At 32.4% G+C, this 23,503-nt stretch overlaps 1 protein-coding gene across 1 annotated transcript in view; it reads left to right on the plus strand.

Moving 5' to 3' along the window:
• Nucleotides 1-23,503, plus strand: part of LOC136980838 (cubilin-like) — a 292,841-nt gene that overhangs the window by 120,458 nt on the left and 148,880 nt on the right. Inside the window, 4 exon segments of the mRNA XM_067277042.1 lie at nt 1,262-1,375; nt 13,536-13,757; nt 15,645-15,777; nt 21,599-21,801. Of these exon segments, the coding sequence (XP_067133143.1) occupies nt 1,262-1,375; nt 13,536-13,757; nt 15,645-15,777; nt 21,599-21,801 (672 nt within the window).

The raw sequence follows: 23,503 nt of genomic DNA on the forward strand, positions 1-23,503 counted from the left end.
TCTATTCTAATTGAGGGGTATAACGATCTAAAGTCCCATACTGTGGCATAACCGGGTGTGTCTATGCCTTTAAGTTTTTGTATCAACTCTTTCGGACTTGAGATATTGAACTGATAGCCATTCAGATGTGTGGATAACATATTATGCACTGATTTCTCCAGTTTAATAGTAGGAGCTCTTCCTTTGTCCACTATAGGTCTTAGCTCATGGCCTTGCTTATGCGTTTTAGCAAAAGCGAAAAGTTTAGGTACGTCCGTTACACTAACATCGTAAAAAAGTTATATAACCGGCACCTCCATACAAGCAGTATAACAAACCAAGAAAGCGTAGTGAAAAAAGTTACCAGAGAAGAAAACACAGAAAGGACCCCGATGACATACAACCCGCACCTTAAAACAATATACAACACAATTGCGAAAAAAAGGGGAATTAAAATCGCTTATCGGAGAAACCCTTCCATATACAGCCTATTGAGAAACGGAAAAGACGCACCTAACCCGTATAGGCTTCCGGGAGTGTACAGTATCCCTCTACAGGACGACAGATGGCAGAAACAATTACTGTACATAGGGTCCACTAAACGCCCACTATGCACTAGAATAAAGGAGCATAAATCCGACATTACCCGCCATAAATACACAACGGCATTGTCAACGTATGCAGCAAACCCGGATATAACACCGAATTTTAACGAGGCAAAGGTGATCCGCACCACCCAACATCAAGAACATCTGAGAACTCTGGAGGAAATTGAAATTTATAAAGCCGATCGCACAACAACATGTATTAATTTCAAGGAAGAAAGGAAACTCTCCACTGCTTGGCAGTTTTTATTAGAAGAAAGGCCGTAAATCAGTTGACGTCACGCGTATTTATCATAGGAGGCGCACATCGTTCCCAAACGGAATAAAAGAAAATTTAAATATTTGGAACGGCACGCGGTTGCCCAACGTACTCGATCGTTTAAATTACGGAACACGTTCCATTTATTTATGCTGTTCGATTATCAAATCCAGAATTGGCCTGAGGAAGAGCCCAGGAGGGGCAATGAAAACGTTCGCCATTTAGAAAAATAGTTCGCACCGGTTATCGGTTTTAGAAGGTATTTAATTTTTTTATGTTTATACAACCCGGTGTGGGAGAAGTGTTATGTATTTTTATTATCTTAATAGATTTCTCTCAAAAATCTATTATGTGGTTAAGAAATATTTACTGGTTTTGATCTTTATCAAATTATCAATTATCATAATTTATTTTATAGTTTGTGGAGCCAAATTACTTGCTGATAACGGAGGAGAAATAATGACACCAAATTATCCTCATGAATCAATAGATTTGTTTCAATGTTCATGGACATTGTATGCCTCAGATTTAGGTAATTTGAAACTTTATTTATTCTGATTCTGAATTATAAACAAAGATATAACACCATTAATTATTAGCATTAATTTTGTTGAAGTATAAAAATAATATTAAAGATTATTTTGTAAAATACATATTTAGATCAACTTTTGGAGTTATGTATTATTTTGTAATGATACTTTTTGACATATTTATTATTGAAGAAATAATAATTTAATTTAAGAAAAAAACATTTTTTATGAATAAAATAATAAATTTTATTTGATATAAAAAAACTGACAAATATTTTAGTAATGTGTAGAAAAAGGAATGTTTTCAAATTTGGTAAATTAATAAAAAAACTAAAGGAATTCCTTTTTATGTAGAACAAAAAATATATAGAGCAAAAGTTGAATGACTTTTTATATACAATCATTGGTTATGTGCCATTGGAGTCTTAGGCTACGTCCTATGTGGCAGCGTGCAGCGACGGTGGGTGTGAACACACTTCCAAGCAGAGCAGACAAACTAGTTTAAGCAAATGTGTGCATCTGGAGTAAATGCGCTTAGCGTTTAGTGACCACCAGATGATGCTTCTACATGCGCATGCAGGAAGCAGCTACCAAGCCAGTTTGATCGTCGCTTCCACCGTTCATGCTTCCATAGAAGAAAATGGCTGATTTTATAGATGAATGAAATCAGCCATTTTCTTCTATTTTATATAAATGTAACATTTTAAAAATAAAACTTTTTTTTAACTTATTATTCTATAAAGATTCTTTATATTTGTTGTGTGTCTAGTTAGTGATAACATTTACCTTTCAAATTTACCATTTTAGTGCTTATCATATTTTCCATAGTAGCATTTGATGAAGTTGTCTCACTGCCATTTTGTAAACAACACGCATCCACTTTGGACAGAAGTTGCTCGCGAGTTGGATGTGTGTACAAAGATTCTTTCTGCTTGCGGTCTCTGGATGCTGCCACGTAGGACGTAGCCTTAGATGTTTTGTTTATGGTACAAATACCCAAGCTTCATGATTAAATATTTTTAATCTGTTTTTAATATCTGGTGTAATTTTAAGTCATATTAATATTAATACACTTTAATGGCAGAATTAAGAGTTAGATTAAGTTATTCATCAATAACAAAATACTTATTCTCAGCAATTTACATAGTTATTAAAGTATATCATTTTATAAATATATAGTTATACATATGTAAAGAAAACAGAGACTGAGAAAGAATATTTTTATATAGTGTAATAGAGTGTTTTCCAAAATGTGGGGTGTCTCACCTTGAGTAAACACAACTGTATTAAAAGGAATGTGGAATAATTTTAAAAATTATAAAGTAAACATCAAAATAAATCATAAATATATAATAGATACAGTAACAAAATAGTTATGATAGTGACATAAGATGTCATCTATGTTAGTACATAGGTGACTATAATAGAAAAATGGGAATTTTGCATCTTAGAGAAATTAGAGAATTCTCAAAGTTCATCATCATTAAATTTAACATAAAAAAGATTAAAAGCTAGTCAGTAGAAAGAAGAAAGTGGCGATTATTTTTAAATTAACACATTTCTCTAATTTTTCATATCAGAAAATTCAAAACTCAATAAAAAGACTAGAAGTTCACTCCCATTTCCCATTTGTAAATTTTGTAATATAAACTTTGTTGTCATTATCACTCTCTTTTGTTCCTTTATATAACTAATGAATAAAAAAAAAATAGATTTCCCATCTCTTATTTTTATTCTTTAGTTATTCATTAGTTTTTGACTAACTTTTTATTAAATCTGTCCTGAAGGAATACCTGAAACTCTTTCCATTTCTAATCTGTTAATACAAGTATAAGTTTGTTATCATTTTGGATCTTAACTGATTCAAGTTTGATAACTGGATATTCATTTTGTAAAAAATAATTCTAAAAAATCAAGGACAAAATATAATTTTTAAAACATATTGTAAAAAATGCAAATAATAATGACTTATACAAATAAAAACTGTGATCCAAATACCAATGTGGATCATGTTTCCCGTGATTGTGAAAAGGATGACAAGGAAGACATACAAATAATATTTTTGTAAAGTCTTTATTATTTGTATTTTTTACAATATGTTTTAAAAAAATGGATATTCGTTGTTTAATTTTAATTCTTGTAATTTTTTAGTTAGAATATAAATATGGAATTTCATCTAGGGTTTTCGTGTTATGTGAGAAGATAAAAAATTACAATATAAAATTGTTAATTAATATAGCAATCTTGCAATCATTAATAATGGATGAAGAGGCTGAAACAAATGTCAGTTTTGTTATTGATTTCAGTTTGTGATAAAATAATCTATAGAATCTGATTACATGTTTAAGAAGCTTTTGTTTGACTTAAAAAAGTTTATAGGCAAATAAGACTAAATTTAAAAGATTGAATAATAAAAGAAAAATTTTTATTGTTTAATTACTCGAATTTGTAAATTTTGCAGCAAGTTGCTTTCAAGTTGCCGTATCTTCTGTGTATTGTGGCTAAATGCCATTTGTGTAATATATAGTTATATTTTATTTTAACTTAGAATATATTTTTCCTTCTCTTTCCTATTCATATTATCTTTACTTCCTGGAACCCTTCCCTGACCGGTGCTTAACGGCTTAACAATAGGTGACCCCATTATGGACAATAGGACTGTACGCAGCCCTCAGGGGTAGAACCAAGACAAAGAGTCACTTTTGAGTCAGAGCTGAAGGAGGAAAGACGAGAACGAGAAAGCTCCCGAATACGTCTTCGAGACCACGTGGGTGAAGACAAAGAGAACTTTATGTGTAGTGAAAGTGTTGACTGTTTTTTTTTCTCGTGATTAAGAAGAGATTCGTCATCTACACCGTTATATGTACCGTTATGTGCACCTCATTGCATTAGCACCAAAATAGTTGGGTACCCATTCCTTTTTTTTTTCTTCTCCTATCAGTTATTTTATTGTCATAAATTCTTCTATCATTCTTCATTAGTTGTAATTAATTATAAGTTTAGAATTAAGGTCTATATACGTTTGTAATCGCCCTTTGTAAAATAATTATCTATGTATCGGAATAGTCGTCACGAGACCTGAGGCTTATATCATTATATTTTTGTCGGGTTCCGTACTAATACTACCTGTGTTGGAGATAGAGATATTATAGCTGGCATCCCACAACCCTTCCTGTATCTATATACGCGAATAAAAGATCCTGTTGTAAATATTTATACCAGTTTCTTTGTGTACCACATTCGCGATCTTCACAATGGCGTCCGCGACAGGATGCCAGTATTAATGGTCCAATTCGACTGTGAACTTATCTCTATCCTGACGGTGATTTATTCGGTCAGTAGCCCGATCTGTGACTTTGTATTATTTTTTGCTATTGTAAAAAGGTCTGTGGTATTATGGCGACCAACTGTCCTGTCGAGACAACTACATCAAACAATATGACCACATCCAATCCTCCTCTTGTGGTTACTGGGTTTCTGGGGATGATCCCCACGTTCTCGAACTCCCAGAATGACTCCGTTAACATCCAACAATTCTTTCAGACAGTGGAAAACATATCACGTCTGGCCGAGTGGAACGACGACGTTAAGATAGCTGTCCTCCAGGCAAAACTGAAAGGGGAACCCCTAAATACATTTTTTTGCCTCCTCGAACAATACCCAGGTTCATTTAACGATATTAAACGCGATCTTGTAAAATGTTTCGAAAGGAAGGCCCCTAAAGAAAGGAATGTAATCGATCAAATTATGAGCATTAGACAAGGTGTTAACGAGTCAGTTACGGACTATGTAATTCGCGTTAAAACGTTGTTCTCCAGGACAATTAAAGTAAATAACAATATGGCGACTTTGAGGGACAATGTTATCTTGGAAAGATTCGTGAAAGGACTGAGTAATCGAATCAAACCCAATGTTTTGAGGCGCAATCCTAAAACATTAGAGGAAGCGTTTGACTTCGCAGAAAACGAGGAGCAGATCGAGGCTGAGTGTAGTAATTCAGCTGACAAGAGGAACATCAACATCGCTTCCCAACATCCTCCTAACAATCAAGGTAGTGAAGAAGATATACCGGGAGAGGAAAAAGGGCACGAAATAGATCGTATAAGGAACCTGGAAGAGGAAGTTAAGTTGTTAGCTGATTCTGTAAACCGATTAATTCAAACGCAAAAAGGAAATACTAATCGTAGCGAGCGCCGTGCTTGCTTCATATGTGGTGAACATGACCATATCGCCCGGAATTGTCCTACCCGAAATAAGCGTAATTTTAAACTGAACAAGGAGTATGGTGAAGGTCAGGACCATACTCTCTATTCCGAAATTAATCTGACCCCTGATGTCATAATTTCCAAAAAGGGTTTACCCATAATTGAGGGCTCCAGTCTCGGAAGGAAGGTAAGGTTCTTAGTCGATACTGGTGCCGAAAATTCTTTATGTGATCTGACTATAGTTGAGGCCATTCCTAGAAGAATATTAGAGGGCCTGAGCATTGAGAGCGCTAATTTCGGGGTTAGGGGTATTAGCGGTGCGGTGAATAGTTGCGAATACCTCCTTCATACTAAAATAAAATTCTTGTGTATTACTTGCCCTATAGATATCGCTTATATAAGGTTTCCTGAGAACTTGGAGTATGAAGGCATATTGGGGGTTGACATTATATCTAAACTCCCTGAACTACTGGAAAGGGTTAACGATGCTTTTAGGAAGGAGTCCTCCCAACGATTAAACACCTCTAGTAACTCACTGAACTGTTCCAACTCTGTATCTGTTAAATTACCAAATTTAGAAGGGCTTACCGAAGATGTTAGAACCAAAATTATTGACATATTTAAGAAACATCCCCACTGCTTCGCTTCCGATATATCTGAGTTAAAAGGCACGAAAGATTTTGAACATCTACCCATTATCGAGACCCCAGTCCCCATAAACGTCCGTCAATATAGGATCCCAGAATGCTATTTAAAGGAGCTCAAAAGGTTAATATCCTCTTATGTCGAAGCAGGGATCATTGAGGAAAGCACTTCAGAATGGAACTCCCCAATCCATGTCGTGGAGAAAGATAACGGGGAATTGCGTATGACTCTAGATTTGAGACGTATCAATGAAGTAACTCGCCCCCAGGAATTTCCCCTGTCCAGAGTGGATGAAATTCTTAGCAAGCTTCATGGCAACCAATACTTCTCTGTCCTCGACCTAAAATCTGGTTACTTTCAGATCCCCCTTCACCCCTCTGCGAGGCCTATATTTGCTTTTTCCACTCCCTGGGGAAAGTATCAAATGTGCCGTTTACCCCAGGGAGCAAAAAACAGCGGCCGGTATTTTCAGTATGTTATGACTAAGCTCCTCGGCCAATTTATTGGAATAAATTGCTTCGTCTTTCAAGATGACGTCGTCCTTTTTTCAAAAACTATTGAAGAACACCTTACCCTTATTGATAAGATATTAAGCATCTTGGACTGCGCTAATTTGAAATTACACCCCAGTAAAAGCAAATTCATATTAGAAGAGGTCTCTTACTTAGGTCACATAATTAGACGTGACGGCATCCTCCCTGACAAAAAAAATGTAAGTGCCATTCTTAATGTCAACCCACCTGTAAATGTAAAGGGAGTTAGGAGTTTCCTGGGGATGGTTGGGTTTTTCCGCGCCTTCATTCCAAATTTCGCAGAGATCGCAACACCCCTTACCAATTTAACTAAGAAGGGTATAAAGTTCAAATGGGATGATCATTGTGACAATAGCTTTCAAAAATTCAAACTTTTATTAACTCAACCCCCTGTTCTTGTTCACCCTGATTTCTCTGAACCCTTCCATATATATACCGACGCCTCGGAGCTATGTGCTGGCGCTGTTCTGGGACAGATGAGAATAAAAAAATTTGCCCCGATCGGTTACTTCGGCAAAAAGTTTCATGGGGCAGAGCTCAGATATTCGACAATTGAAAAGGAGTGTCTGTCCATTATACTAGCCCTACGACATTTTAAACCAATCATCCTAGGCCATGAAGTAAATATTTATTCCGACCACAAGCCGTTAACTTATATCAAAACAATGCAAAATCACAACAAGAGATTGATGCGTTGGTCAATCGAACTATCTGATTATAGTTATAATATATGTCATATCAAGGGAAATTTAAACCCGGTTGCTGACTGGCTTTCGCGCCCTGAGATTCCCATTGGAGAGTTTGGATATACACAAGATTGTAATGTGAGCGCTAAGGATCGTAGTTTCTGGGAGAGGGTCGTCGAGTCTCAGGATCAGGATAAGTTTTTCTCTAAAATGAAGGAGAACCTAAAAAAAATTTGTACACTCGAACCCGTGGATTCTTTCGATGGCATCCAACCTGAATTTCAGTTAGAAGGCAACGTATTGGTTCACGTTAAGCCTGATCAATACAGGTTACGTCATTGGAGGCGACCTTGTGTCGGCCCTAATATGGTTAGCGAAGTTATTAAGGCCTTTCATAACTCGGATGTCGCAGGTCATTTTGGTGTAGAGCGAACTGCCAACCTAATTGATCGCCATTATTATATCCGTAATGTTCGCACTTTAGTCCGCCATTTTATTCAAAAGTGTATAACCTGTCAAAAATTTAATTTGCATCGGCATCGTGCCCCTTTTCAACAGACTGAAACGGCAGAGTTTCCCTTCCAAAAAGTAGCCATTGATATCGTTGGCCCTCTTCGTGTGACTCCACAGGGGAATAGGTACCTCTTCACTATCATCGACATATTTACTAGGTACGCAGAGGTGGTCCCTATAAAGGATCAATCAGCCCAATCTATTAGTGACGCTATATTCAATCACATTGTGTGCCGTTACGGTTGCCCAGAGGTCATCATATCCGATAGGGGCAGTAATTTCACTTCTAGGATTTTCCGTGAGACTTGTGAGCTTTTGCACACCAAGCATAACATGACGACTGCTTATCGTCCATGCTCAAATTCGGTGTGTGAGAGGTTCAACAAGTCCATTTGTAGCGTCATCTCCCGCATATCGGGCGGCAACAATAAGGATTGGGACTTATTCGTTAACCCTGCGACCTTTGCCTATAATAATACAACTCACGCTTCCACTAGAGAGGCTCCGTCCTTCCTCTTATATGGCTACGACCCCCGGTTACCTTGGACCTTCCCTAGTAATGATACTATGATCAATGGGGATGAAAACCAGAAAAACAAATGGATTGACCGTTTGAATATTATACGTGACAACGCTTTCGCGTATGGCAAGCAAAAGAATTCCCTTAATAGAGAACGCATAAATTATGGCCGTAGTTATAGCACCTGGGCAGCAGGACAGAGGGTATGGTTGTTGAGAAAAAGCACTACAAAGAAACATGGAAAGTTCTCTCCCAAATACTTGGGACCTTTTAGAATTTCTCGTATTTTAGGACCCGTCACAGTTGAACTAGAGGGTAACGCGCGCCGTGAAAAGTTTGCTGTCCATTCGGACAGGTTGAAACCATGTTTTTTTCCTGTAAAGTCACATAATTTGAAAAGAAATGACAAGACAACCCCTCTTGTTAGTGACGTAGAGGATAGTGAGACAGAGGACTACGATGTTCCTTTGGCCTACCTCCGGTATACTCCAACCGCTCCAGTTCAAGATCACCAGCAAAAAGAACAATCTGAAGATACAACTTTGGACGATTATCAACACCTTTGTAAGGGAGGTAGTGACAAGCCTGGCCCCACCCACAGTTACCATCTTCGTAACAAAAAAGTCGATTACCGGAGGTTACACTACGGTAACTGACTGTTTCGTGGGGGGCATATGTGGCTAAATGCCATTTGTGTAATATATAGTTATATTTTATTTTAACTTAGAATATATTTTTCCTTCTCTTTCCTATTCATATTATCTTTACTTCCTGGAACCCTTCCCTGACCGGTGCTTAACGGCTTAACAATAGTTGACCCCATTATGGACAATAGGACTGTACGCAGCCCTCAGGGGTAGAACCAAGACAAAGAGTCACTTTTGAGTCAGAGCTGAAGGAGGAAAGACGAGAACGAGAAAGCTCCCGAATACGTCTTCGAGACCACGTGGGTGAAGACAAAGAGAACTTTATGTGTAGTGAAAGTGTTGACTGTTTTTTTTTCTCGTGATTAAGAAGAGATTCGTCATCTACACCGTTATATGTACCGTTATGTGCACCTCATTGCATTAGCACCAAAATAGTTGGGTACCCATTCCTTTTTTTTTTCTTCTCCTATCAGTTATTTTATTGTCATAAATTCTTCTATCATTCTTCATTAGTTGTAATTAATTATAAGTTTAGAATTAAGGTCTATATACGTTTGTAATCGCCCTTTGTAAAATAATTATCTATGTATCGGAATAGTCGTCACGAGACCTGAGGCTTATATCATTATATTTTTGTCGGGTTCCGTACTAATACTACCTGTGTTGGAGATAGAGATATTATAGCTGGCATCCCACAACCCTTCCTGTATCTATATACGCGAATAAAAGATCCTGTTGTAAATATTTATACCAGTTTCTTTGTGTACCACATTCGCGATCTTCACAGTATAAAATTAAAGGATTTAAGAGTGAACAAGGCAATAGGCTTTTAGAGAAATGATCTTAGAGAAAGACACTTCACAAACCCAATTTTTAAAACTCTAAATTAAAAATTAATTTATTATAATTATCAAAATTATAAACCAAATGACAGCCTTAATTTATCAGGCTATTTTATGCTATAAGCTAATTAAGGCTGTCATTTGGTTTATTATTAATACATCATGCTTTGGGATGTTTATATATGTGTATTAAAATTATTAGTTAAAATCAAGTTAAGCAATGGGATCGATTATTTACCTATAAAATTATCATGAGATAGTGACCTAACTGCCAACTTCTTCTCAAATTACTTTATAACTTTTTATTAATATTATTATAGCGTAATAATACAGCATATTATTTGGCATTAGAGAGATACTTTTATGCTTTGCTTGTATAGGAAATACAAACAGTCATTTTGAAGCTATAGAATTATTTAAATTCAGTAATTTTGTGGCTATATGCCATATGCATATAGTAATCATATATTTTATTTTATAATTTTAGTCTTGTTTCCATTCCTCTTTCTTAGTTTTCCCCTTGGTTCTTTTGTCTGTTCTACCTGGAATTTTCTTATTCGAACTTCCTTTCCATATATGGTTATAGAAAATCTTCAGAACAATAGGAGGGCATGCAGCCCTGAGGGCAAAAGAGAGAGTAAGAGAAAAGTTGAGGTTTGAACTGTGGCATGGATGGACGTGTGTGACAACCCTTTCAGTAGGTTTTAGCATCATATGGAGGAAACAAGGGACATGAGATGTTGAGTAGAAGATTACTGATAAGTTATTGAAGTACCTAAGGATATATCGTGCTTGCTACAGCATAGTGACTAATTCAACGAATAGAGAACAGGATGTCCCAATATATGAATGAGGAAGAAAGTCCAAGCATAAGTGACCATTCGTAAGGATTCTGGAACTGAGATTTGGGTACCCCTTTTCCTATCTCCTATTTCTGCTCTATCCCCTATTCTTTCTCTTAGTTATATAAGTATAGATATATATTTAGTTATAGATTATTTTTATATCATTTGTAATATGCTATGAGACCAATGTTAAGATTATGAGAAGCTTTATAGTTATTGTCGCACAGTGTAAATCGGTCAAGTTATATGTCTGGTGTAATAATTTGGGTGACGAATATCACATATTGGAATCGAGACCATCTGGCATCCTATAAAACAACCTGTACATTATTTTGGGTAGAAAGATTAAAGTTTTTCTTTGTTTGTATATATTTCTTGGTTATTTGTAAAACCCGTAATTTCACAATTTTATACCAATAAAAAAATGTACAGATATCCCTTTCTTAATGCAGGGTTTGATTAAATGCATGAAATTAATTGCAGCTGTCTTTACGTAATGTTATGTGATTTTGATATATGCAGTAACATCAAAGAAATAATTAACCATGTTAATCAAGAAATACTTGTAGTTCATGAATAGTAAATTAACTATTTTCAGTGATTGTTTCTAAAACAAATACTGCTGATATGCATATATTATGATGACAAAATAAAGTTCTATTTTAGGAAAAATGTAATACAGTAGAGCATCGTTTATCCGGAAGCTGATCAACTGAAATGTCGGCTAACTGAAAGTTTTCCAGTCAGACACTGTCGTGCTGAATCGAATGTTTTTGATACTAGATTAACTTCTAAAGTATAATTTTTTTGTTTTTATATTTTTCAATATATTTATTGTGTTTGTACAAAATAAAGAAATAATTTTTAATGATACGATAGCCACGATTATTATTATAAAAATTTTTGTTTGGCTTAAAATCAAATGAAAATTCAACGCGAAGTGATATGCAACAGAGAAAAATTCCAACACGGGATAGGTTAATATATTTTTTCGAACATAATCGGTTATCCGAAAAATAAGTTATCCGAACAACCCCAGTCCCCAATTGATTTAGATAAACGATGCTCTCTACTGTAATAACTAACACCAATGTATAATACTAATTATTATTTATTTTTTCTTTATAGCATTTATATTGTAACACTTACAGTAATTACCAGATTTTTTGTATATCTCTGTCTTCACTTTCTCCTTTATTTATAGTTTTGGATTTAGTATGGGTTGCTAAATGGCATCCCTTTTAGTAATCATGTTTTTACGTTTTCCTTTCAAAATGATATAGTTCATGTTTCTGCATATCTTTATTCTAGACAAGAATTTAACAGGAACAGATTATCATATAATATTGTCCATTTTCCAAAAGATGTCTTCCAATGAAAAGAATGTCCTTACCCCATTTGCTTTTTCACATCATCTCCAATAAGGGGAAAAAGTGAAAGCTACTCGGCATGCAGTGCTAGTATCAGTGAGGTTGTAAACAGACAATGTCTCGCTTTGTCTGTTTACAACCTCTGATATTTATTTTACATATTCCAAAAATTGTTTTCTCTTGGTAAAATATTAAGATATATATCCCTTATATTAGAACTTCATAAGAAGTAGTATTGTTTGTGTTGATTGTATTGTCTTAAATTATAGTGATACCTATTGGTACTGTTAACATGTCAAGTACTGATATAAATTAGTTATCATATATCAGGTGCAGTACGTGACCATATTCCTGGAAAAACTCATTCATTTAAAGTGACATTGGTTAGTGACAAAAGGGAAAGGGATCAATGGCAATTTTACTGATCTTTAGATCTGTTTTCATTAATGAAAAATGTACATTTTGTGATCTCTTATTTTTAAAAATTTCATCCATTGATAAGTAACCTTACCACGTAATATTCAGTCATAAGGACATGAAATTAATTAATGATTAAAACGTAGATGTAGATTATTTTAACTTACCTTTCTATTAAATCAGTTTTCCTACTAGCTAGCTTGGCATTGTATTTTTTAATTTCTCCTTTAATTGTATTGCTGTTAACCTAACTAAATAATATTTTCATTCTTCCATTATTTTAAAGTAAGCTGTCCTTCGATTGAGTTGCCTTGTTTACACTGCATCAATATGTGCCACTCCTCCACTCAAGTGATCACTTTTTTCCCTATTGGCCCATTGCATTCATTGTGGCCAAAAATAGCCCAGTTTGTTTCAGTTATTTTTATTGTGTTAGACTTCTTGCCTGAACATATAGAAGTTCTTTTATTGAGAAATTGTCAGTATTTACCAGCTAGCTATGCTTTTTATGCTATCAACTAGTACAACATCTTACATGTTCTGGCTGAAAAATAGCCCTGATTATTTTTGTTATTTTAAATTTGTAAAAAATTTAACTATTTTTATCTCAGTTCAAGAGTATTGAAATTAATTAATGTTTTAATAATTAGTTTTGTTTATTATTACTTCATATTTCATCCAATAACAGGATAAGAGCTCTTTATATGAAAAAGATTTAATTAATTAATAATAATAAATTATTCATATAAAATTAATTAAATTTGTTGATTAAGTAACATATTTATTTACATAACAACAAAATGTTAAATTACTTTTAATTTAATAAATATTAGTTTAAAAATTGATAGATAATATATGAAATACTATATTATATACTAAACTATATTTGATATAAAAACTTTATTTGATATTTTAGTAAATTCTCATTTTCAATTGCAGAAAGCAAGATTACATTAGCCTTTTCCCATTTATCATCTTATAATGAATCTAATTGTTTATACCAATACATTAAAGTTAGAGATGGGATGGATTCCACTGCTCCACTGCTTCAAACTTTTTGTGGGTACCAATTACCCCTTCCTGTTATTTCAAATGGCAATGCACTTCATATTGAATATTCAGGTGGTGTATTTAGAGCAGTTTATGGAATAGCTTCTTCAGGTAAGAATTATAAATTTAAAGAATATTGTTAAATTATTATTTATATAGTTTTTGACAAGACTATGTCTTGTTTATAAAATTGTACTGCCTGCTATCTTATCAGCTTAGAGGTATGAAGGAGTACATGTCAGGAGTTGAAATTTGGCACAGAGTATTAGGTGCCCAAATCATGTGTGCATAAAAAAAACCAGACTTGTAGGTAGTCAGGGGGCCGAGAACCAAAACACAATAAAATACAAAATGGTGACACTCTACAAACAGGCAGTAGTGTGAGATTTGCGCGTACGTTGCTCGTTGGTAAGTTGGAAATACGAATATTGTTAAATCAAATTTTGACAAACGTGCATTGGGAAGTTCAAAAAGCAAATGTTGCTAAATCGAATTTTGACAAACGAATCTTTGAAAAAACCCATTTACCTGTCCCATGTTATTCCCCACATATTTCTGGTTGCTACATGCTAACCTTGACCAATTGACCGGAGATATCTCGTTTAATCATCAAAACTTTTTGAAACTAGATGGCGCATCATTATAATTTTATAATTTTATATTAAAACTAACTTCCGAAATAGAATTATTTTTTCTTTTTACATTTATTAATATATATATATATATATATATTTCGTTTGTGCAAAATAAAAAAATAATTGCAAACGATACAATAGCCACCATTATTTTTTTTCAAAAACAAGAAATTTTTGAAAAAATTCAACCTGGGGCATCATGCAACAGAGAGAAATTTCAACACTCGATAGGTTAATTTCAATGAAAATGCATCATGAAAGACCTCGTGGTCATGACTGTGGCTGGTGAAGTTTGAATGATTGCACTCAAAACCAGCGATACCAAAGATGATTGGAGAATGAGAACGAGACCCACCATGAGTGTTGAAGTGATCCTGCTTAGTAGTGAGTCTCCGAGACATAGTCTTGTCCCAAATATGGCCTTGCCGTTTTACTTGTTTTTATTTTTAATTAATTTAGTCTAAAATTTATTATGCAATAAATAAACTATATTGATATCTAGTAATAAATAAATATATTTTAATATTTCTTGTTATAATGTTTACTTTTTCAAAAACTGGTTTTATGGAATGACCACACACACAAATATTCCGAAAACCAGTAAAATGAATAAAAATATTTACTGATACGAACAATGGTCTCTCAGATTATCAAAAAGGAGGACTCAAGCTTTGAAAAAGGGCATCATACATTATACTGTAGTTTCAAACTCTATGATTCAATGACAGATCAGCATTCCCACAGGGTAGCACTGGTTGCATTCAATGCTGATTTGGCCTTGAAAAAGAAGGAATGTGGTGTTGGTCTACATACAATGAATAAATAACTATGTAAAAATAGTTGCGTGAGACAAAGAACAAATATTGTTTATTAGTTTCTTTTGTATTTGCAGAATAGGCTGGAATTCATGAATTTTCTGTTGTTTGTTGAAAATGAAATTTGGGACCCCATAGGTATTAGGAGAACAGCAACTCAGATGAAAAGGGAGCATATGTTTCATGTGTCCCAATATATGAGTGTCCCTGGATACAAACATTTTTGTCCATTTCAAACAAACTTCATCAGATATGTTATATGTTTGATTGCTTAATGTTGTTCTGTTTGGTATTCATTATGACATACCTGTTGATGATGTTTATTAGAAATGGATGAAAATGTTTGTATCAGTAAATATTTTTATTCCTTTTACTGGTTTTAAGTATATTTATATGTGTTTTCATTTCTTACTATTTCAATAAAAATGTTTCATTCTACATTCACATAGAAAAAATTGATAATCTGTTAATATTAACAGAATAAAAGTAAATATATAATTAAAAAATGTTATTACAACATGCCTCATATTAATGCTGTTATTTTTCAGTATGTGGAGGTACTCTATTATCAGAAAGTGGTGTATTTGGAAGTCCTAATTATCCTGGTAGCTACTCAATTAATTCAGAATGTGTTTGGCAAATAACAGCTTCTCCAGGAAATAGAGTTCAGTTATCATTTAGGTTTGTATTATTTATATTTTCATTAAGTAAATAAATTCAAAATAATATATTTAATAAAAAATGTATTAAAATATTACAGATTTTTATTAACTTTTTAATTTATAAATATATAAATAATTGATACTTACAGCATTTTTAAATATTCCAGGATGATTGGGTATTGATAGTGCAAATTTATTGTTTAATCATTTTTCAGTTTTTTATTTTTTATTAACTAACTTTGAAAAACAAAAACATGCAAAACTCATTCAAAGAATTAAATTTACTTTCAAATGAGATAACCAATCAAAAAATGTTTACATAGCTTTTATATTCAAATATATAAAATTATGTTTATATTTTTAAAAGATGTAATCACAGTTGTTAATTAAAAATAAAATAGGATTAAGTCTAAAATTTTCTTATTAATTTGATGAATGAAATTAGAATAATATTTATCATAATTGAAATGAATTTAGTTAATTTAATGATAGATAAAGGACATTATTATAGCTTATGGTGTTCCTACCTAAATCTGCAATTGAGTGAAAACATTTTTGTGGATCTGTTCTGGCCCAAAACTATCTCACACCAAATTTCACTGTTGAATTCAGATGTGCTGTGATGCAAAAATTTCAAAAAAGTTTTTGAATTTTCATGCTGCAATGTATGTAATATTGTAATGCATTTTGACTTATTATAAAAATCTTTATGTATAAAACACATTAAATTTTATCTTAAATTAATATGAACAAATCTCACACTCATTTCAAATTAAGTAGTAGTAGTAGTAGTAGTAGTAGTAGTAGTAGTAGTAAGTAAAGTTTATTGTAATAGGGTATACCTGTTACAAGGGGGAGAATCAGTTGATACCAACATATAATCACTAAACAACAAAATCAACTAAAATATTGACATCTTATAATAATATCTAATTTGTTCAACATTGATATATATCTGCAATACTGCAAACATATGTATTTAATTTATTATATCATATTACATAACTACAAAAAAATTATTTTTTTTAAATTAAACAAATTATCATCAAATTGTAATTTTTTCACATACAAAATGCTTAGTTAGTATTTCGTTTTTGATCTTGTTCGTCGCACGGAGGTTATATCTATTTCGTAACACTAGTGCCTCGCTATAAAACGACACTTATAATTTTTGGGGGATAAAAACCCCTACATCTAGGATAGCACCAACTGCAAGGTAATTATTATTATTATTGAATTATCTTTTTATTATTAAATCTTAGCCAGGCGGAGAAATTTAATGGTAAAAAATTCTGAAACATATATCAGTTGCTATGTAAGGTTCTGAAATTATATTATACCACACAAGATTTTGACAGATTAGAACAATCTTAAGATAGGCAGAATTCAGGAGAAATATATCAATTATGTACTTGATATAATGACTTCGGTGGAATAGTTAATATTTTTTCGAACCCCTAACTTAGAAAAACTTTAGTAATGATTATCATAAGGAATAAGTGTAGGCCAAATCTGTTTCAATTTTTCTATTACCATAGTTTTAGCATTTAAACATTCAAACTAACTATTATTTCTTCTATCTAGCCATAATCAGAACTATGACGACGATCAATTCCTTCTCGAAAAATCATTCAATTGAACTACTTTATCTAGATTAATATCATATGTATATTTTATGTTGTCTTTAATATAATAATTCTATTCCCATTGTGTTTTTCTTTTTTAATTATTGCCAATAATTTTTTTCTTCTAATTCTGGATCTCATGCATAAATCGGAAGTAACTATTATCTTTTCCTTCACTTTATTATTGAAGTCGCCTTTCTTTTTCCAGAATTCTTTAAAAATCAGATTCCTATCATATACGGACCCCAATAATATTTTCACTATGGGTTTCATTTCACTGTTGGTTAATCTAACCACTCCTTCCTTCTATGTGACTATTAATTATTCCCAAGTCCTTTTTTATAAACTGATTAATTTCTTTTACATAATCAGTCGAGTTGAACGGAAAGTTTATAACTATAATGTTATTATTATTTCTCACGTTAGCTAGCTGGTCTATTTCAAATTCTAACATACCTTTCAATTGGCAATTATTATTGGATATTTCTTCTAATTCTTCTACTTTTTGGGATAATTTTGACAATTCTCCATTCAAATATTTATTTTCTTCTTTCAAAGCAATGACTTTTGCTTTAATTCCTTGTAGTTCCGTATGAAGAAGAGAGAACTTATCTTGAATTAGCTCGTATATTGCTTTCAATGTAAATTGTGACTCGTCCTGAACTTGTGGCCCTAAATCTTTTGAAGTTTCGAAGTAGTCGTAAATTTTCGTAGCTCTCGAGGCCCCAGGACTATTTTTATTAAAAACATCCTCTAATTGATAAGAATCTTCACTAGTTGTATCACTCAATTGCTTTTCTTTTTCTTTAAGCTTATTCTTGCAAGGTCTGCCTCGTCCCCTTCTTTGCATATCTTCTTGACGTATTTGTTGTGGAGATCGAGGGAAAGGGCCTGGATTGGACTCAATCCCAGCAATTATTAATAAACATACAATTAAAATCAAGGAAAGTCTATTCACAAATAACCACTTCTTTAAAATTGTCATATTTTGGCTTCTTATGGGTTTTCAATTCACTCAAAAGAGAATTATCAAGCTTCACTAAAAGTTCACCCGTACCTCCAGCAGCTAGACACGCCCCCCAAATTAAGTATAATTTATAAGTATTATACAAATATGTAAATATTATTAGGATTTAATTACATAATCTAGAAACATAATGATTTTATTAATATGATATTATAATTTCATATATTGTTACACACAGAAAGAGTTTATTAGTATTCTTAGCTGTTTTGGCTCACAAGTGGCCAATCGGTTTCGTTCCCTGAACACTGGGAGTTTGGTCGTGGGTTTGTGCCTTGCCAGGATGGGTGGCCACATGGAATTTTCGGGTTTTCTCCACATCTGTAATGCCTGAATAGTGCTGGTTACCTTTAAAAAGACCTCCCAGAAGGCATCCTCCTAGGCAGATTACCCGAGTGTTGCATTGCCATAACTTAATAAAACAAACAAACAAGCAAACATAGTTGTTCTATTAATTATTTACTTACTTGACATGTTTCAAACAGGGGCGGACTGGGCTTAAAATTTTTGTGTGGAAAAAATTATTACCGGCCCAGCCCATAAATAAAAAAGAATGTCATTTTTTCTATTTATATTTAAGTATATTCAAAATACAACATTGACAAAAATTGCAATAAGCACAAGTCTAGAACATTAATTTTTTATTTAGAAGTTTGCTTTGTTGAGCAATAATATTAATGACATCATCAGAATCTATTTCATTTAAAATATTCTTCTCCGCTGACATTAACATGAAGGCTTCTAGATTTTCTTGCGAGATACTTGATCTTAATGAATTTTAACGTAGAAAAGCTCCGTTCACAGGACACTTGTGTTACAGACATAGATAGTAAATATTTGTATGCTTGACCAAGTATAGAATAAGCACCATTTAACACGTTATAACTGAATAATATATTATAACAACAAATAGGGCAATTTTTGCAAGCTTTGCAGTAAGAGGATGAAATCGAATCTCTATCATTTTCTACTTGATCATCAGTAGAATGTTCATTTTCATTTAATTTTATAAAAGTTTCACTGACATTTTCCTTTAAAATATTTTATGACGATTTTAAATGTTGCAATTCTGAAATAATATTGTGTTGAGTTGCTTCTGGATTAAACTGTATTAAAATACCACTTAATTTTTTAAATGCATTCTCAGGAATATTTCAGAAAAATTTTTTGGATCTAAACATGCCAAGTCGTTATAAAGTAATTGGTTTTTTGTAAACGATTTTCCATGCTTTGAAATGCAGTATCTAGTATGTGATTGTAATTACTTATTTCATACCTCCTGAATGAATCTTTATCGGTAAATCACAAATATTTATTCATATATTCATAAATTAACATAGGTATACTGGAATTGATGTGAATGTAACATATCAGATATGTCATCGAGCTTTTATTGTACAAAACCACCTGCAAACCTCAAAGTCAGTCCAGCATCGAAAGTAATGCGAAGTTGAAACGTTCTCATAAGTGGTTTTTGTATTTATTACTGACCAGTTCTAAGTCTGAATTGTTTTTAAAATATTAATAATTTTCAAGTTCAAACATTTCAAATTTCAATTTTGGAAATTAATAGTAACATTATTATTATACAAAAATTCTAATTTGGATATTTAAAATTCGAAATTCCACATTAAAGATTCTATTTCCGTAAAATTTCAAATATTTAACATACCTTTTTCTATAATTCGGATAAACCACAGTACATTAAAAGTAAAATTTGCAAAAAACCAAAAAAGTGAATGCGACAATACAAAGCGTTGGTAAAACTTTATAGCTCTATACGAAGTGCCCAGTGAAGTCGGGTTAAATTACCAGATAGTCCTTACAATTAGGGTTAGCCCTCGGGTTGGTTTATTTTTGCATCTTTAGTTAAGGGATGATAGAATTTTTTTTAAAAAACAATTAAAAGACAAAGTCATTCCAAAAATTAGACGATCACCATTTTTATTCTTCTCTTAATGTTCCAGAACAAAATCAGACAGTTATACCTTTCTTTATAGGCTACTTAGCTGCCCTTTTTTAAAATGAGTTCCTTAAAAAACACACAGAAAACCATAAAATCAAATAATTTCTTAAAATTGGAATGGTAAATCACTAAAAGAAGAATAAAAATGGTGATCGTCTAATTTTTGGAACGACTTGGTCTTTTAATTGTTTTAAAAAATATTTTATTCATCCAACGAAAACGAAAACAGATGATAGAATTGTTTATGAATGTACATACATATACTCCCTTGGACTTCACTTAGTCTTGAAAAGGGGTCAAGCGCGTATGGACAGTCTACAAAAGTATATGTGCATTTGTACACAATTCTATCATCCCTTAAAGATGCAAAAATGAACCAACCAAGGACCAACTCTAGTTGCGTCGAATATATGTACGAATATGGCTCTTGGTATTTAGATGTCAGTATTTAAAATTTTTATTTTATATAGTGTTATATTGTTTTGTAATATTTTGTGTGACGCCGCAGGTTGCCCATCTACAATCAACACCATTGTGGGTGAATGGCAAACTAAAAATTAGTTAGCTGAACCTAAAAATTAGATTATTTTTAATTAAATTGTTTGGAATATAGAGAAATTATTATTGAATAACATTTTTACTTACATAAAGGAAATGATATAATTGGCCATTAAATCTGTTATGATTACAGTCAACGTTTTGGTGGCTGGGTGGAAAACCAATAACTCGTGCTTCCAAAGTTTAGCATTAAAAGATTCATAGGGGTGGTGAATAGTTTCTAGCAACGTAAACAAATGACCAGTTTGTCTGTTTTGATTTTATTCATCCTAGGATGCTTTGTGTTTGGGCCGAGTCAGCCAATGTAGTGTTGGACTCAGGTCGGCTGGACTAATTTAACTTCGGACTCAGGTAGGGCCGGGTAAAACAATAAAGGCCTACACATATATCTATATTACACCTAAAATTGAAATTTATCTTACTTAACGAAAAAAAAATAAATGAAATTTTTTAAAAATAAAACCGAACAAAACGGTATATTATGTACACATTTAGAAAAATGGCCCAAATTGTATATGGCCCATACGGAATTTTCCACATTTTCCACATGGCCAGTCCACCCCTGGTTTCAAAAATAATTAAACATGATTTTGCATGTGTTGAGTAAAATAATTTAAAAGTGAAAAATTTTTTATAATAAATAATTATTATTCATATTATATTTCAGTGTTTTCAATATAGAAGAAAGTGAATTTTGCATTAATGATTATCTAGAAATTCGTAATGGAAATATATCAGGCAGTCTTATAGGAAGATATTGTGGGAATGAATTACCAAATGCTCTTACAGGAGAACATGAATCTTTGTGGATAAAATTTCGCTCTGATGATCAAGGAGCTGCTTCTGGATTTTTGGCAAATTATAATTTAAGTAATTATATAGCAATTTTATATATTTTAAAGTTATGCAATTAATATATTTAATTAAAAAATTAAAAATTTGTTTAATTCTGCTTTTAATTATTCAAAAGATTCATACAACTTCTATTAAAAATAATAACTACTTCTTAACCTTATACCGGTGTGTATTTTCTCTTCATCCGAACTTGTAACTCCAAAAAATAGGTGTCTATTAATTAAAAATATTGTGTGTGAATTTTATAATCTTTTCTAATTGTAAATACTATAATTTTTTAAATTTAATATAATGTTTTTTTTTTTAAGCATAGATACATACATGACTATATTATTTTAGATTAAAGTTTTCATTTCAAAAATCATGCTTTTGTTTTTTATTAGTTGCATATAACTTATTGATTCTCCAGGGTAAATGTGGATAAAAAAATTTGGTGTGTTTATACTCCATTATAAGCTAGATGAGATGTTTAGAGTAAATTTTATGATTTGCATTGGACTTGAAAGAACTTTTGTAAATTGATGTTTATTTTAATAAAAATAAATAAATATTTTGTTGAGAAAATAATTATATTGATCTTAATATTTTGCATATAATCCTGCAGATTTTCTGTGATTTAAAGTGAGTTTGAAAGCAGGTGAAAACTGTATTCTAACAATTTTTGAGTTACAGGTATACCTCGCCTTTTGTTGGTAATTGGTTCCAGGAGAGGCAACATAAGTTGAAAAACAACGTAAGTCGAATTTACTTGTGTAGTTACGACGTAAGTCGAAACTATGGTGGAAAACGCTAATAATGAGCACTTAAAGACCGCTAAATAAGATGGCAACACAGAAACACAGATGTTTTCATGTTTTGTTGTCTAGGATTTATGATGATTATATTAACATTTACTGTAAATGTACATATTTTAATATGATTTTATGTGCTTTTAATGCTTTTCTAGTGATATTATGACTTCAATATTTGTGGCGGATGGATGTAAAGTTGAATAAAATGACTTAAACTTGATTTTTATTTTTCCATATACTTTTTTGACAAACGACGTATAATTGAGAATGACGTAACTCGAAACGATGTAACTCGAGGTATACCTGTATATTGCTCTGTGGACTAAAGGTAGTGAACTTTTGATGGCAATGAATGAATGGCAGTCATCATCAATCCCCTTCTTCTTATTAGGGGGTCCTTCCAGTTCTTCTTTTGTCCTTATTTGGAAATGTTTCATTGTATGGTGTATGGTGCAATGGCTTTTTTCTATAGGCTCCTGATGACATTTGATGTGTCACTTTGGACAAGGAATCAAGTTCATGGGAAAAGCTATAATCATATACTTTATGATTTTTTTCTTTCAAAAAAATTATTTTCAATAAAAAATTTTTGTTAAGTCTGGGCTCTCACAATAGTACAGTTAGGAATGAACACTAGAAAGTGAGATTTAACAAGATTTGTGAGATTTTAGAATTCCCAGAAAATTGATGACAATTTCAAAGATTTGCATGCTGCTAAAAACAATGTAGAAATTCAAAATGAAGTATCTGAAAGCTTTATGATTAACAATGGATTGAAACAGGATTAAAACTATCACTTCTGCTTTTCAATCTGAACTTGGAAAAGGAAACCAGAAAAGTTAAACAGGGAAAGGAGTGTATTTAAATGTAATCCAGCTGGTAGAGATGTCCCAATACTGCCAATAGTGATACTGTATCAATACTTT

Source organism: Centruroides vittatus, unplaced genomic scaffold (assembly GCF_030686945.1).
Source record: "Centruroides vittatus isolate TY-2023 unplaced genomic scaffold, ASM3068694v2 contig_726, whole genome shotgun sequence".
Taxonomy (NCBI): Eukaryota; Metazoa; Arthropoda; class Arachnida; order Scorpiones; family Buthidae; genus Centruroides; species Centruroides vittatus.